At 34.3% G+C, this 14,752-nt stretch overlaps 1 protein-coding gene across 6 annotated transcripts in view; it reads right to left on the bottom strand.

Annotated features, from left to right (window-relative positions):
* Positions 1-307: 307 nt before the first annotated feature.
* The window catches only part of LOC135127269 (FMRFamide receptor), a 185,552-nt gene continuing 171,107 nt past the window's right edge, over positions 308-14,752 (bottom strand). For all 6 annotated transcript variants that reach the window (XM_064053712.1, XM_064053711.1, XM_064053713.1 and 3 more), the window contains 2 exons: positions 9,633-9,981; positions 308-1,829 (listed from right to left, as the gene is read on the bottom strand). In XM_064053712.1, coding sequence (XP_063909782.1) covers positions 1,630-1,829; positions 9,633-9,981 — 549 coding nt within the window. In that variant the 3' untranslated portion in view covers positions 308-1,629. The remainder of the gene's footprint in view (positions 1,830-9,632; positions 9,982-14,752) is intronic.

The raw sequence follows: 14,752 nt of genomic DNA, 5'->3' as shown, positions 1-14,752 counted from the left end.
ACACAGGAGGATTAGGGCGATAAATCACAGCACCTGCAGTAAACACCGACTTACGCTAATTTGGCACGAGGGAGACGATCCGACGCCGCGCCATATTTACCTCATCTGTCAAAATCATAACCTGAAAGTCGAGTCGGTATCACACTGGCCGGGAATTCCCGGCATTCTCTATCGTGATTATTCATTCTCGCTATGTGGCTTCAATTCCTCGCCTGATTTCCCATCCATCCCTCGACGAGTTATCGAATCCAATAAAATCACTCAGAAGCAAAAAAACGCAGCCAGACATGAAGTATTTTTATTGTTTTCTCATTTTCGGATACATTGTACATCTTGTGATGAAGTGATCATTCCAGGTACAAAAATAAATAATCGGGCAACTTAAACTAGACTTAGCTAAGTATTCCGCTCGGGCGAAATTTATAACGGCGACAATAAATTAATCCGCGCGTAATTTCGAGTTTATCTCTTTAATTTAAATGTATGGCAACGCGGCGAAATTAGTTCAGGTCGGTGGATACTAATAAGCATAAATTTTATCCACGTGGGTGTACACTGTACAACGGAACAGAACGTGTATCGTGTGCTTCAGGCTTATGATTAACGTGTGATTACATATTGTAATATTGTATGTACAAGATTAGGTTAGGAATGCTGAATTTGTAGATAGACGCTACGTGATTTTTCTCTCTCGAATTACAAATCCACTTTATACCAAAATAGTCTTTTATGCTTGCAAAAGATAGCGCTTATATTTCCCCACGGATGAAGATGTGCGGTGACACGTGAAGTATGATTACTATAGGATACATACATTTGTATCGATTGATATGGGCTAAAGTAAATAACTTAAGTATAGTAATATCATTTTTGGATGATAAATTAGGGCTAAAATACGGCAGTGTGGTGAAGACTAGATCTGAAAGAAGACTAAAGCGCATGGCTGAGTCAATTGTAATGTAGGTTAAGTAATACGTGACAGCTGCGTGAGAGGTTAGGCAGCTGCCAATCTTTGTACTATTGTAAACACGGCTTAAGGCTCAACTCCGACTGTGAAGTGTTCAATGAATTTTGATCTTTGTGTTTGATAAATCGGTGATATGAAATATAGCATTGTTATCTTGTTGCTCAGTTCAGTTCAGTTCAGTTCAGTTCAGTTCAGATCAGAGTCGGCCTTAAACATGCGCTTAGTCGCGGTATAAATAATACCCTGTGATGCTATTAGTGACAGTCCGGCGTCCAAAGCCCGCCCTGCTCTTGCTAATCGCAACAATTAAAAATATTGACTAGAAGAAAGATGTCTGTAGATAGGATAGAATTGGTCCAGACTTTATATACAAAGAGGATCTAACTAGTCACTACCACAACAGTTTCTACAGTCCAAGTATCACATTTAGGGGTTATCAGGGGTTATCCTCGCATCTGCATCCCTTCCTTCCTCCCTCGGACTACAGTAATTGGGTCCGAACGTCGCAAATGTCACTCCGAATAGAGGAATGCTCTTTTAATCGAAATGCCGAGATTAATTTCTAGAAAGTGTCACAAGTGGCATTCGGGAAGGAATTTGCTAAAACTGCAGGTACTTCCTTACGTTTCGCCTCGCAACCAACCCCGCATCCTGTTCCTCCCTCAGTCCGGCCCGGAGAGCGACGTTTGCGTGGTGTACGCGCTCGGGATCTCCTTGCTGCCCCGGTTTGCGGGGTAATAGACGCACGGGCCGGGGCTCGACGCCCTGGAGCGCTTCTTCTGGGAGCCGTTCATCCGGCCGGACATGCCGTTGCGGCTGATGGTCGTGTTTTGGCGGTGCAGTCTCAGGCTTTGCCTATCGCCTGTAAATAAATCAATATTGCTTATCCAGAAAAATAAACATACATTGGAAAAAATTATAAACAAATATTAATTTAAATAGTAGGAATTAAAAATGGACGTGAAAACAAAACTGAAATTTTTCGTAAAATAAAGGATAAAAATGTTGTTGTTGTTAAGTTGTTGAAAACTTCTCAATTTTAAGCGATATCGCGATTTTTTCCGAAATCAAAAATGTTTTTCAAATTTAACGGGATATAACTCCAAAACGGTTTGAAAGTCCGTTTTACGGTTCACACCCTTCATTTCCTCGAACTTTTTTCGTAATATCAGTGAAATTTCAAGCTATATTCTCGATTCGTTTAGTATGAATGTATCGGAAATATTAAGAAAAAAATCTGGAGCCGGCGGAGATATTTTTTGAATCCGGATTTTTCTTAAGGAAGTTCGAATTAATAAAGAGATTAATTTTCAAAAATATGACAAGCCATTAAAACGGGATAGTTTGAAATTGGCTTAATTTCTATTTATTATTCATTTCACTTCGTTTATAACGTCTCAACGGTAAAATATCAATATAAAGTTTTCTATAAATTTTAATATCAATATGTTGAAAAATTAATGCGAAAGTTTCTAGAAAAAATACACTTTGTTACCGATTTTTTATATTATACTTTCAAATTCTCTCAATATTCCTGAAGATTCCCTCAGATTTCCTCAGAATTTTTCAAGATCGCTTTGGATGTTTGCAGATCCCTACAGACTGTTCCATATTCTTCCAGTTTTTTCTACATTTTTCGAGATTCTCTCAAATTCTCCCAAATTTACCTAGATTCTTCTTTCTAATTCTTCCCGATTCTTAGTATCATATTCCCTCAGACTTTCTTGGATTCCCGCAGATTCTTTCAGATTCTTTCCTTTTTTCACATTCTTTCAAATTTTTTTCAGATTCTTTCAAAGACACCGTCAGGTATCTTCCGGATTCTTTCAAATTTTTGAATTCTATTCAGGTGGTTTTAAAACCGTGCAGATACTTTCAGATCCTTGCAGACTTTTCCAAATTCTTCCAGATCTTTCTAGATTCTTCGAGATTCTCACAGATTCCCACAGGTTTCCTCAGATTCCTTCAAATACTTTCAGAATTTCTCAGGTTCTTTCCAAACTCGCACTTTCTCTCAGATTCACTCAAATTCTTTCAGATTGTTTCAAGTGCATTCAGATTCTTTCATTTTCTTTCTGATTTTCTCTTTCAGGAATCCTCAAGATTCCTTCAAATTTTTCAGTTCTATTCAGATCGTTCCAGATCCTTTCAGATTTTTCCAAACTCTTCCAGATTCCTCCAGTTTTTTTTAGATTTTATTTGATTTTTTGAAATTCTTCAAAATTCTTTCAGTGTCTCACAGTTTCCCTCAGATTTTTTCAAATTGCTTCAAATTCCTTCAGTTTCTTTACGAATCTCTCAAATTTTGTTAGATTCCTTCAGACTCTCTAGGATTCTCTGGATTTTAATAATAATAATAGTAATATTTGCCTTCAAATTTTCCCACATTGCTTCAATGTCCTGCAAAATCCTTTAGATTCTTCACGATTCTTCTAGATTTGTCGAGATTCCCTCAGATTCCTCCAGGGAAAATGAGAAAATCTCGAAGAATCTAGCAAAATCTAGAAGAATCTAGAAAAATTTGAAAGAGTCTGCAGGAATCTGAAAGAATTTGTAAGGATCTGAAACAATCTGAACAGAACTAAAAATTTTTAAAGAATCTTGAGAATTTCTGACTTGAAAGAATCTGAAAAAAAATGCGAAAAAGAATTCGAAAAGAAGAGTCGTAAATAAAATTAAAGAATTTGAAAAAATCTTAAATTCTCTCAGATTCTTTTAGAATTTTTCACCTTCATATCGTTTCAGATTCTTTCAAATTTTCGCAGATCATATCAGATCCCTGCAGACTTTTTCAAGATCGCTTCCAGTTTTTTCTACATTTTTCTAGAATCTGTCAAATTCTGCCAGATTTACCTAGATTCGTCTAGATTTCATGAGATTCTTTTCGATCCCCTCTGATTCTTTCTAATTCTTCCCGATTCTTAGTATCATATTCCCTCAGATTTTCTTGGATTCCCTCAAATTCTTCCAGATTTTTTCATTTTTTTTAAGATTCTTTTTTTGGAATTTTTCGAATTGTTTCACATTCTTTCAAATTTTTGAATTCGATTCAGGTGGTTTTAAAACCGTGCAGATACTTTCAGATCCCTGCAAACTTTTCCAAATTCTTCCAGATCTTTCTAGATTCTTCGAAATTCTTACAGATTCCCACAGGTTTCCTCCGATTCCTTCAAATACTTTCCGAATTTTTCAGATTCTTTCCGAACTCGCAGTTTGTCTCAGATTCCCTCAAATTCCTTCAGATTTTTTCAAGTGCATTCAGATTCTTTAATTTTCTTTCTGATTTTCTCTTTCAGATTTTTTCGATTCTATCAAAGACCATCAGGAATCCTCAAGATTCCTCCAAATTTTTCAGTTTTATTCAGATCGTTCCAGATCTTTTCAGATTCTTCGAAATACTTCCAGATTACTCCAGTTTTTTTAAGACTCTATTTGATTTTTCGAAATTCTTCAAAATTCTCTCAGTTTCTCACAGGTTCCCTCAGATTCTTTCAAATTGCTTCAAATTCCTTCAGTTTCTTTAAGAAACTCTCAAATTTTGGTAGATTCCCTCAGACTCTAGGATTCTCTAGATTTTAATAATAATAATAATATTTGCCTTCAAATTTTCCCACATTGCTTCAATGCCCTGCAAATATGTTTAGATTCTTCATGATTCTTCTAGATTTTTCGAGATTCCCTCAGATTCCTCCAGGAAAAATGAGAAAATCTCGAAGAATCTAACAAAATCTAAAAGAATCTAGAAAAATTTGAAAGAGTCTGCAGGAATTTGAAAGGATTTGTAAGGATCTGAAACAATCTGAACAGAATTAAAAATTTTTTAAAAATCTTAGGAATTTCTGATTTGAAAAAATCTGAAAAAAAATGCGAAAGAGAATTCGAAAAGAAGAGTCGTAAACAAAATTAAAGAATTTGAAAAAATCTTAAATTCTCTCAGATTCTTTAAGAATTTTTCACCTTCATATGGTTTCAGATTCTTTCAAATTTTCGCAGATCATATTAGATCCCTGCAGACTTTTTCAAATTTTTCCAGTTTTTTCTACATTTTTCTAGATTCTGTCAAATTCTGCCAGATTTACCTAGATTCGTCTAGATTTCTTGAGATTCTTTTCGATCCTCTGGTTCTTTCTAATTCTTCCCGATTCTTAGTATCGTATTCCCTCAAATTTTTTTGGATTCCCTCAGATTCTTCCAGATTCTTTCATTTTTTTAAGATTATTTCGGATTGTTTCACATTCTTTAAAATTTTTGAATTCTCTTCAGGTGGTTTTAAAACCGTGCAGATACTATCAGATCCCTGCAGATTTTTCCAAATTCTTCCAAATCTTTCTAGATTCTTCGAAATTCTCACAGATTTCCACAGGTTTCCTCAAATTCCTTCAAATACTTTCCGAATTCCTCATATTCTTTCCAAACTCGCAATTTCTCTCAGATTCCGTCAAATTCCTTCAGATTTTTTCAAATCATTCAGATTCTTTCAGGAAGCCTCAAGATTCCTTCAAATTTTTCAGTTCTGTTCAGATCGTTCCAGATCCTTTCAGATTCTTCCAAACTCTTTCAGATTCCTCCAGTTTTTTTAAGACTCGATTTGATTTTTCGAAATTCTTCAAAATTCTCTCAGTTTCTCACAGGTTCCCTCAGATTCTTTGAAATTGTTTCAAATTGCTTCAGTTTCTTTACGAATCTCTCAAATTTTGTTAGATTTCCTCAGACTCTAGGATTTTCTAGACTTTAATAATAACATTTGCCTTCAAATTTTCCCACATTGCTCCAATGTCCTGCAAAATCCTTTAGATTCTTCATGATTCTTCTACGTTTTTTGAGATTCCCTCAGATTCCTCCAGGAAAAATGACAAAATCTCGAAGAATCTAGCAAAATCTAAAAGAATCTAGAAAAATTTGAAAGTGATTGCAAGAATCTGAAAGGAATTCTCTTAAAGAGAATTCGAAAAGAAGAGTCGTAAACAAAATTAAAGAATTTGAAAAAATCTTTTTGCAGATCGTATCAGATCCCTGCAGACCCTTTCAGATTCTTCTAGATTCTTCTGAATTCTTCGAAACAGCTAACATCCATCTACTAAGGTAAGAATAGCAATAATTTTTCACGTTTATTTTTAAAATATTAGAGAAAAAAACATTCTGTTGGCCAGAAATGTATGGGCCAGAAATAGTAAAAATAATAACACGGCGCAAATTCATTGCTGAGGCATTGCCTCATTTGCCTCATAGGACAAGCCGCCCCTATTCACGTTGGATTCTCAATTCGTTTAGTATTTAGAGACGAATATATAAAATGGTGTCATTTCCAGAGAAATGGACAACTCAAAAATTAAAAAAAAAAATCGAGTCAGCGGAGATATTTTCTGAGCCCAGATTCTTCTTAAGGACGTTCGAATTAGTCAACAGGCAAATTTTCAGAAATATGGGAGCCAATTAAATTGAGATAGCTTGAAATGATCAAAATGTCGACATTTTTAAAACGGTTTAAAAAAAGGTGTAAAGATGAAGTTTATTCAATTTTGTTTAAATAAAGCTTCTAGACTCAATTTCTGCCATCGCCTGTTGAAAATTCCTCCAATTTCGAGCGATATCGCATTTTTATACGAATTCAAAAAACTTTTTTCAAATTTAACGGGAAATAACTCCAAACCGGTTTGGAAGTCCATTTTGCGGTTAAACAGTTCGATTCCGTGCGGTTTTGTAGCACTATCAGTAAAATTTCAGGTTGGATTCTCGATTAGTTTAATATTTAGAGATTAATATATAGAATGGTGTCATTTTTATAGGAGTGGAAATCTCAAAATATTCAAAAATTAAGAAAAAAATCAGGAGCCAACGGAGACAATTTTTGGACCGGAATTTTTCTTACGAAGGTTCAAGTTACTAAAGAGACTAATTTTCAAAAATATTAGAGTCAATTAAATCGAGATAGCTTGAAATTTTCAAAATGTTGAAATTTTCACGATGGTGTAAAATAAGGCGTAAAGATGAAGTTTATTTAATTTTCTTGAAATAAGCTTCTAGACTCAATTTGTACTGTAGAAATCATTTCTGCCATTGGCTGTTGAAAGCTCTTCAAATTTCGAACGATATCCCATTTTTTACGATTTAAAAAACGATTTTCAAATTTAAGGGGAAATAACTCCAAAACGCTTTGGAAGCTCGTTTTGTGGTTTACAAAGTTCGATTCCCTGAAGCTTTGTAGCACTATCAGTAAAATTTCACGTTGGATTCTCGATTAGTTTAATATTTAGAGATGAATATATAGAATGATGTCATTTTTATGTGAGTGGAAAACTCAAAATATTCAAAAATTAAGCAAAAAATCAGGAGACAACTGAGACAATTTTTGGACCCGGATTTTTCTTGCGCAGTTTCGAGTTACTAAAGAGGATAATTTTCAGAAATATTAGAGTCAATTAAATCGAGATAGCTTGAAATTTTCAAAATGTTGTAATTTTCACGATGGGGTAAAATAAGACGTAAAGATGAAGTTTATTTAATTTTCTTGAAATAAAGCTTATAGACTCAATTTGTACTGTAGAAATAATTTCTAGCATCGCCTGTTGAATGTTCTTCAAATTTCGAACGATATCCCATTTTTTACGATTTAAAAAACGATTTTCAAATTTAACGGGAAATAACTCCAAAACCGTTTGGAAGTTCATTTTACGGTTTATACAGTTCGATTCCTTGAAGCTTTGTAGCACTATCAGTAAAATTTCACGTTGCATTCTGGATTAGTTTAATATTTAGAGATGAATATATAGAATGGTGTCATTTTTATAGGAGTGGAAATCTCAAAATATTCAAAAATTAAGAAAAAATCAGGAGCCAACGGAAACAATTTTTGGACCCGAATTTTTCTTACGGAGGTTCGAGTTACTAAAGAGACTAATTTTCAGAAATATTAGAGTCAATTAAATCGAGATAGCTTGAAATTTTCAGAATGTTGAAATTTTCACGATGGGGTAAAATAAAGCGTAAAGATGAAGTTTTTTTTAATTTTCTTGAAATAAAGCTTCTAGACTCAATTTGTACTGTAGAAATCATTTCTGCCATGGCCTGTTGAAAGTTCTTCAAATTTCGAACGATTTCCCATTTCTTTACGATTTAAAAAACGATTTTCAAATTTAACGGGAAATAACTCCAAAACGGTTTGGAAGTCCATTTTGGGGTTTATACAGTTCGATTCCTTGAAGCTTTGTAACACTATGAGTAAAATTTCACGTTGGATTCTCGATTAGTTTAATAATTAGAGATGAATATATAGAATGGTGTCATTTTTATAGGAGTGGAAATCTCAAAATATTCAAAAATTAAGAAAAAAATCAGGAGCCAACTGAGACAATTTTTGGACCCGAATTTTTCTTGCGGAGGTTCCAGTTACTAAAGAGGCTAATTTTCAGAAATATTAGAGTCAATTAAATCGAGATAGCTTGAAATTTTCAAAATGTTGAAATTTTCACGATGGGGTAAAATAAGGCGTAAAGATGAAGTTTATTTAATTTTCTTGAAATAAAACTTCTAGACTCAGTTTGTACTGTAGAAATCATTTCTGCCATCGTCTGTTGATAGTTCTTCAAATTTCAAACGATTTCCCATTTTTTTACGATTTGAAAAACGATTTTCAAATTTAAAGAGAAGTAACTCCAAAACGGTTTGGAAGTTCATTTTGCGGTTTACACAGTTCGATTCCTTGCGGCTTTGTATCACAACCAGTAAAATTTCACGTTGGATTCTCGATTAGTTTAATATTTAGAGATGAATATATAGAATGATGTAATTTTTATAGGAGTGGAAAATTCAAAATATTCAAAAATTAAGAAAAAAATCAGGAGCCAACGGAGACAATTTCTGGACCCGGATTTTTCTTTTGTAGGTTCGAGTAACTAAAGAGGCTAATTTTCAGAAATATTTGAGTCAATTAAATCGAGATAGCTTGAAATTTTCAAAATGTTGAAATTTTCACGATGGTGTAAAATAAGGCGTAAAGATGAAGTTTATTTAATTTTCTTGAAATAAAACTTCTAGACTCAGTTTGTACTGTAGAAATCATTTCTGCCATCGTCTGTTGATAGTTCTTCAAATTTCGAACGATTTCCCATTTTTTTACGATTTAAAAAACGATTTTCAAATTTAAAGGGAAGTAACTCCAAAACGGTTTGGAAGTTCATTTTGCGGTTTACACAGTTCGATTCCTTGCGGCTTTGTAGCACTATTAGGAAAATTTCAGGTTGGATTCTTGATTCGTTTGGTATTTAGAGATGAAAATATAGAATGGTGTCATTTTCATAGGAGTGGAAAATTCAAAATATTAAAAATTAAGAAAAAAAATAAGGAGCCTGCGGGGACATTTTTTTAGCGCAAATTTTTCTTACGGAGGTTCGAATTACTAAAGGGACTAATTTTCAGAAATATGATAGCTCATTAAATCGAAATCAATATTGAAATGTTGAAATTTTCACGATTGTGTAAAACAAGGTGTAAAAATGAAGTTGATCCGATGTTTCTGTAATAGAGACTAAATTTGCACGTAGAAGCTATTTCTGCCCTCAGCTGTTTGAAAATTGCTCCAATTTCGGAGATATCGCCTTTATCCTCTAATTAAAAACATGTTTTTCGAATTCAACGGAACATATCTCCAAAAACTCGAATACTCTACCATTCGACATAAAGCTGTCTTCATGCGTGGCCCCATCCGGCGACTCCCTCCCGGTTCCGAACAGCGAATTGTTGCAGAACAGCACCAAGAACAGCCGCTTGAACTTCTCCCCGAAGATGACGTAGATGATGAAGTTGACGCTAGAGTTAATCGTGACCAGCAGATTGCTGGTGTTGACCAGGATCGACAAGTTCCACCAGGGGCGGTAGGTGTCGATGATGTTGATCACCAGAGGCAGCAGGTTGCACACGAAGAACACCGCCACCACGCACAGGAGCATGGTGGCCAAACCGATCTCGCGTTTCTGGAGCCGGGAGAGGCGCTGCCGCTCCTTGTTGGCCTTGCGGACCTGGAAAAAGAGAGCAGATGAGTTATACGGGTTTTACGAGCCGACATTAATTATAAGTAGTAGCGATTTTTTGTTTTTGAGGATGGCAGTGTGTCTGCACTTCGCTTTCGGGGGTTGGGGATGTAATTAAAATTCGTACGAAAACATCAATGGGAGGACACAAAGAGAGAGCTTTTTTGGGGCTGGAATCTCTTTAGCCTTTGGAGTAATTACGGTTGAAAAGTTTGATAAAGTTGGAAATGGGGTGAAGTAGGGTTTGAAGGCCGTCACTGTACTTAAGTCAGCGAAATCACATATGTCGGACGGTTCCTCTACTCTAAATTACGATTCTTTAATGATAATAATAACCCCCGGGTTTTAAACACGAATGAATTTAAAACTGCCACAACCGATAATTTACATTAACACCAAATGTTAATTACACACTTCGTTAATTTAAATTGCCGCTATTTAATTTTACTTTTGTGGATATGTTTGCGAATACAATGTTTACGGTTTCGAGTTAATTAACTATGAAAGTAATACGTAACTACCAAATGCCATGCCATTTCAGTGTAAAATTTTTAATGGCTTTTTCTCTTGGATTAAATATAAATATTGCGTAATCGCACAAAGTGGGTGAAATGAAAGCAATAAATACAAAGGAGTGTATTTTGTTCCATTCCGAAAACCGCGAAAACCGAATTTCACGAATTAATATGATGAATCTTCAAAATTCCAGTTCCAAGCCACAAAAGCACAGAATGTAATGTTTTCAAGCTTTGATTGTTAAATTGTTAATAATGTAACTCAGAATACTGAAATCATAAGCCACACGTCTGATTCGGAGTGAATAGCAAAAGTTACATTTTCTGGAGTTAAGTCTAGTGTAAAAAGGGCGGTTTTGCTAAAAACTATACGTGTTGGTTCTTGATTTTAAAACGTAATTGTTGCGATTCCAGTTCGCAAAATTTTTTATACTCGACTCTTCACAGAACCGCAACTTGGTGGTTTCAATACAGTTTTCGCTTTCTCTATACAACTGTATGTTTTCATTTCTATTTCTTTAACATAGTGTTCTGAAAATGCTATATCATCTTTAGTAATGGAATGTTGTAGAAATTTGTTGAAAACCTTTCTTCTTTTATTTATCTATATTATGATAGAATTGTTCTATTGATTTATTGCTTTTGAAATTGAAGTGTTTTAAATTTTGGCTTCAATTATTTGAATATTTTTATATATTTTAAACCATTTCTTCGTCTAGTAATCTATTTCATCAGTTTGTTTCTTCTGTTGCTTAAGACTTTTCTGTCGTTTCTCATTCCCAAATATAATTCTTTCGCAACCGCTTTGAAATTAGATGAATAAATTTCCTTGTTTGATTTATTTTTGGGCTAGGAATGTACTGGCAAAATTTTGGAATTTAACAACGATACACTCTGTATACTACTGTGTACTCTATAATTCTGAAATAATAAAAATGTTCTAAAATTAGCTACTTTGGCCAACTGGAGAAATAGTCCTCTGACGTTTCTAGTTGAAAGAAGAAATTTAATGGAAAATGCTACAAATTTTTTCACTATTTTTTTGAAGAACATTGGGGATCATTTTTTGAAGGTTCTTCCAACAATTTCTCAATAACCGCGAGATTTTGTTTCCTTCACCAAAAAAAGTTCACCTTTTATTTCAAACAAAATTGTTCTACTCGATTTTTTGTTCGAAAAAACGTTTCAGAATTCTCTCGATTCTTCCTCAGTCGGTTTCTTGCTTCGGTTCCAATTCCACGGTCTCTTTCCAGATCTTCACTTAACTACTTTTGCAGTAACTTTAGTAGAAATATCTTCAAATATGGGTCTCGATATTTTTTCAACTTCAGTCATTATCTAGCCAAAACTAAATTCAGTTTTTTTTTAATGTACTGTCTATGATACGACTTATTTTGGGAAATGACATACCCTTTAAGAAGTAGTAAGACATAACTCCAGAACGATTTAAATATTCGCATTGTAGTTTCCAGCATTCGATTTTGAAAATAATTCATAATATTACGGCCCAAGTTTCAGACCGGATATTCTATGTGTTTAGCAAGCAGAGTCGAATTTATGTGGGACACCTGTCATTTATGAATTAAAAAACAATTTTTCAAAGTTTCACGGGTTACAATTCCAAAACAATTTAAGTATCCGTCCTGTGTTTTCCAGCATTCGATTCCATGAAGATTTCTGGTCCAGTGACCCAATTTTTAGACCGGATGCTCCATCAGTTTGGTATGGAGAGACGACTGTTTGTGGGACAGTTGTCATTTATGAATTAAAAAATAATTTTTCAAAGTTTAACGTGATATAACTCCAGAACCGTTTAAATATTCACTTTGTAGTTTTCAGCATTCGATTTCTAGAAGTTTTTTCAGATTATGGTCCAATTTTCAGACCGCAGACTCTACCAGTTTAGTAAGGAGAGACGAATATATGGAGGACAGTTGTAATTTATGAATGAAAAAATAATTTTTCAAAGTTTAACGACTCATAATTCCAAAACGGGTCAAGTATCCGTCCTGGGTTTTCAGCATTCGATTCCACGAAGATTTTTGGCCCTGTGACCCAATTTTTATATCGGATACTCTTCCACTTTAGTACGGAGAGACGAATGTTTGTGGGACAGTTGTCATTTATAAATCAAAAAACAATTGTTCATATTTTAACGGGACATAACTCCAAAACGATTTAAGTATCCGTTCTGCAGTTTTCAGCATTCGATTTCATGAAGATTTCTCCTCTTGTATCCCAATTTTTGGACCGGAGATTTCACCAGTTTAACGTGGAGAGTCGAATGTTTGTGGGACAGTTGTCATTCAAGAATTAAAAAACAATTTTTCAAAGTTTAGCGGGATATACCTCCAGAACGGTTTAAATATTCACCTTGTAGTTTCCAACATTCGATTTTTACAAATTTTCGCATATTATGGTCCAAGTTTCAGACCGAATATTCTATGCGTTTAGCAAGCATAGTCGAATATATGTGGGACACTTGTCATTTATGAATTAAAAAACAATTTTTCAAAAATTCACGGGTCATAATTCCAAAACGATTTAAGTATACGTCCTGTGTTTTACAGGAATCGTTTCCATGAAGATTTCTGGTGCAGTCACCCAATTTTTAGACCCGATACTCCACCTGTTTTGTATGGAGAGACGACTGTTTGTGGGACAGTTGTCATTTATGAATTAAAAAACAATTTTTCAAAGTTTAACGTGATATAACTCCAGAACGGTTTAAATATTCACTTTGTAGTTTTCAGCATTCGATTTCTAAAAGTTTTCTCAGATTATGGTCCAATTTTCAGACCGCAGACTCTACTAGTTTAGTACGGAGAGACGAATATATGGAGGACAGTTGTAATTTATGGATGAAAAAATAATTTTTAAAAGTTTAACGACACATAATTCCAAAACGGTTCAAGTATCCGTCCTAAGGTTTTCAGCATTCGATTCCACGAAGATTTTTGGCCCTGTAACCCAATTTTTACATCGGATACTCTTCCACTTTAGTACGGAGAGACGAATGTTTGTGGGACAGTTGTCATTTATAAATCTAAAAACAATTGTTCATAGTTTAACGGGACATAATTCCAAAACGATTTAAGTATTCGTTCTGCAGTTTTCAGCATTCGATTTCATGAAGATTTCTCGTCTTGTATCCCGATTTTTGGACCGGAGACTTCACCAGCTTAACGTGGAGAGTCGAATGTTTGTGGGACAGTTGTCATTCAAGAATTAAAAAACAATTTTTCAAAGTTTAGCGGGATATACTTCCAGAACGGTTTAAATATTCACCTTGTAGTTTCCAACATTCGATTTTTACAAATTTTCTCATATTATGGTCCAAGTTTCAGACCGGATATTAATGCGTTTAGCAAGCAGAGTCGAATATATGTGGGACAATTGTCATTTATGAATTAAAAAACAATTTTTCAAAGTTTCACGGGTCTTAATTTCAAAACGATTTAAGCATCCGTCCTGCATTTTCCAGTATTCGATTCCACTAAGATTTCTGGTCCAGTGACCCAATTTTTAAACCCGATACTCCACTAGTTTGGTATGGAGAGACGACTGTTTGTGGGACAGTTGTCATTTATGAATTAAGAAACAATTTTTCAAAGTTTAACGTGATATAACTCCAGAGTGGTTTAAATATTCACTTTGTAGTTTTCAATATTCGATTTCTAAAAGTTTTCTCAGATTATCGTCCAATTTTCAGACCGCAGACTCTACTAGTTTAGTAAGGAGAGACGAATATATAGAGGACAGTTGTAATTTATGAATGAAAAAATAACTTTTCAAAGTTGAACGGCACATAATTCCAAAATGGTTAAAGTATCCGTCCTGAGGTTTTCAGCATTTGATTCCTAGAAGATTTTTGGCCCTGTGACCCAATTTTTATATCGGATACTCTTCCACTTTAGTACGGAGAGACGAATGTTTGTGGGACAGTTGTCATTTATAAATCAAAAAACAATTGTTCATAGTTTAACGGGACATAACTCCAAAACGATTTAAGTATCCCTTCTGCAGTTTTCAGCATTCGATTTCATGAAGATTTCTCGTCTTGTATTCCAATTTTTGGACCGGAAACTTCACCAGTTTAACGTGGAGAGTCGAATGTTTGTGGGACAGTTGTCATTTAAGAATTAAAAAACAAATTTTCAAAGTTTAACGGGATATACTTCCAGAACGGTTTAAATATTCACCTTGTAGTTTCCAACATTCGATTTTTACAAATTTTCTCATAT

Source organism: Zophobas morio, unplaced genomic scaffold (genome assembly GCF_036711695.1).
Source record: "Zophobas morio isolate AGI-343-1 ecotype UQ-CSIRO unplaced genomic scaffold, CSIRO_AGI_Zmor_V1 ptg000011l, whole genome shotgun sequence".
In the NCBI taxonomy this organism is placed as follows: domain Eukaryota; kingdom Metazoa; phylum Arthropoda; class Insecta; order Coleoptera; family Tenebrionidae; genus Zophobas; species Zophobas morio.
Note: the sequence above shows the minus strand (reverse complement) of the source record. Positions and strands in the feature narration are given on the sequence as shown.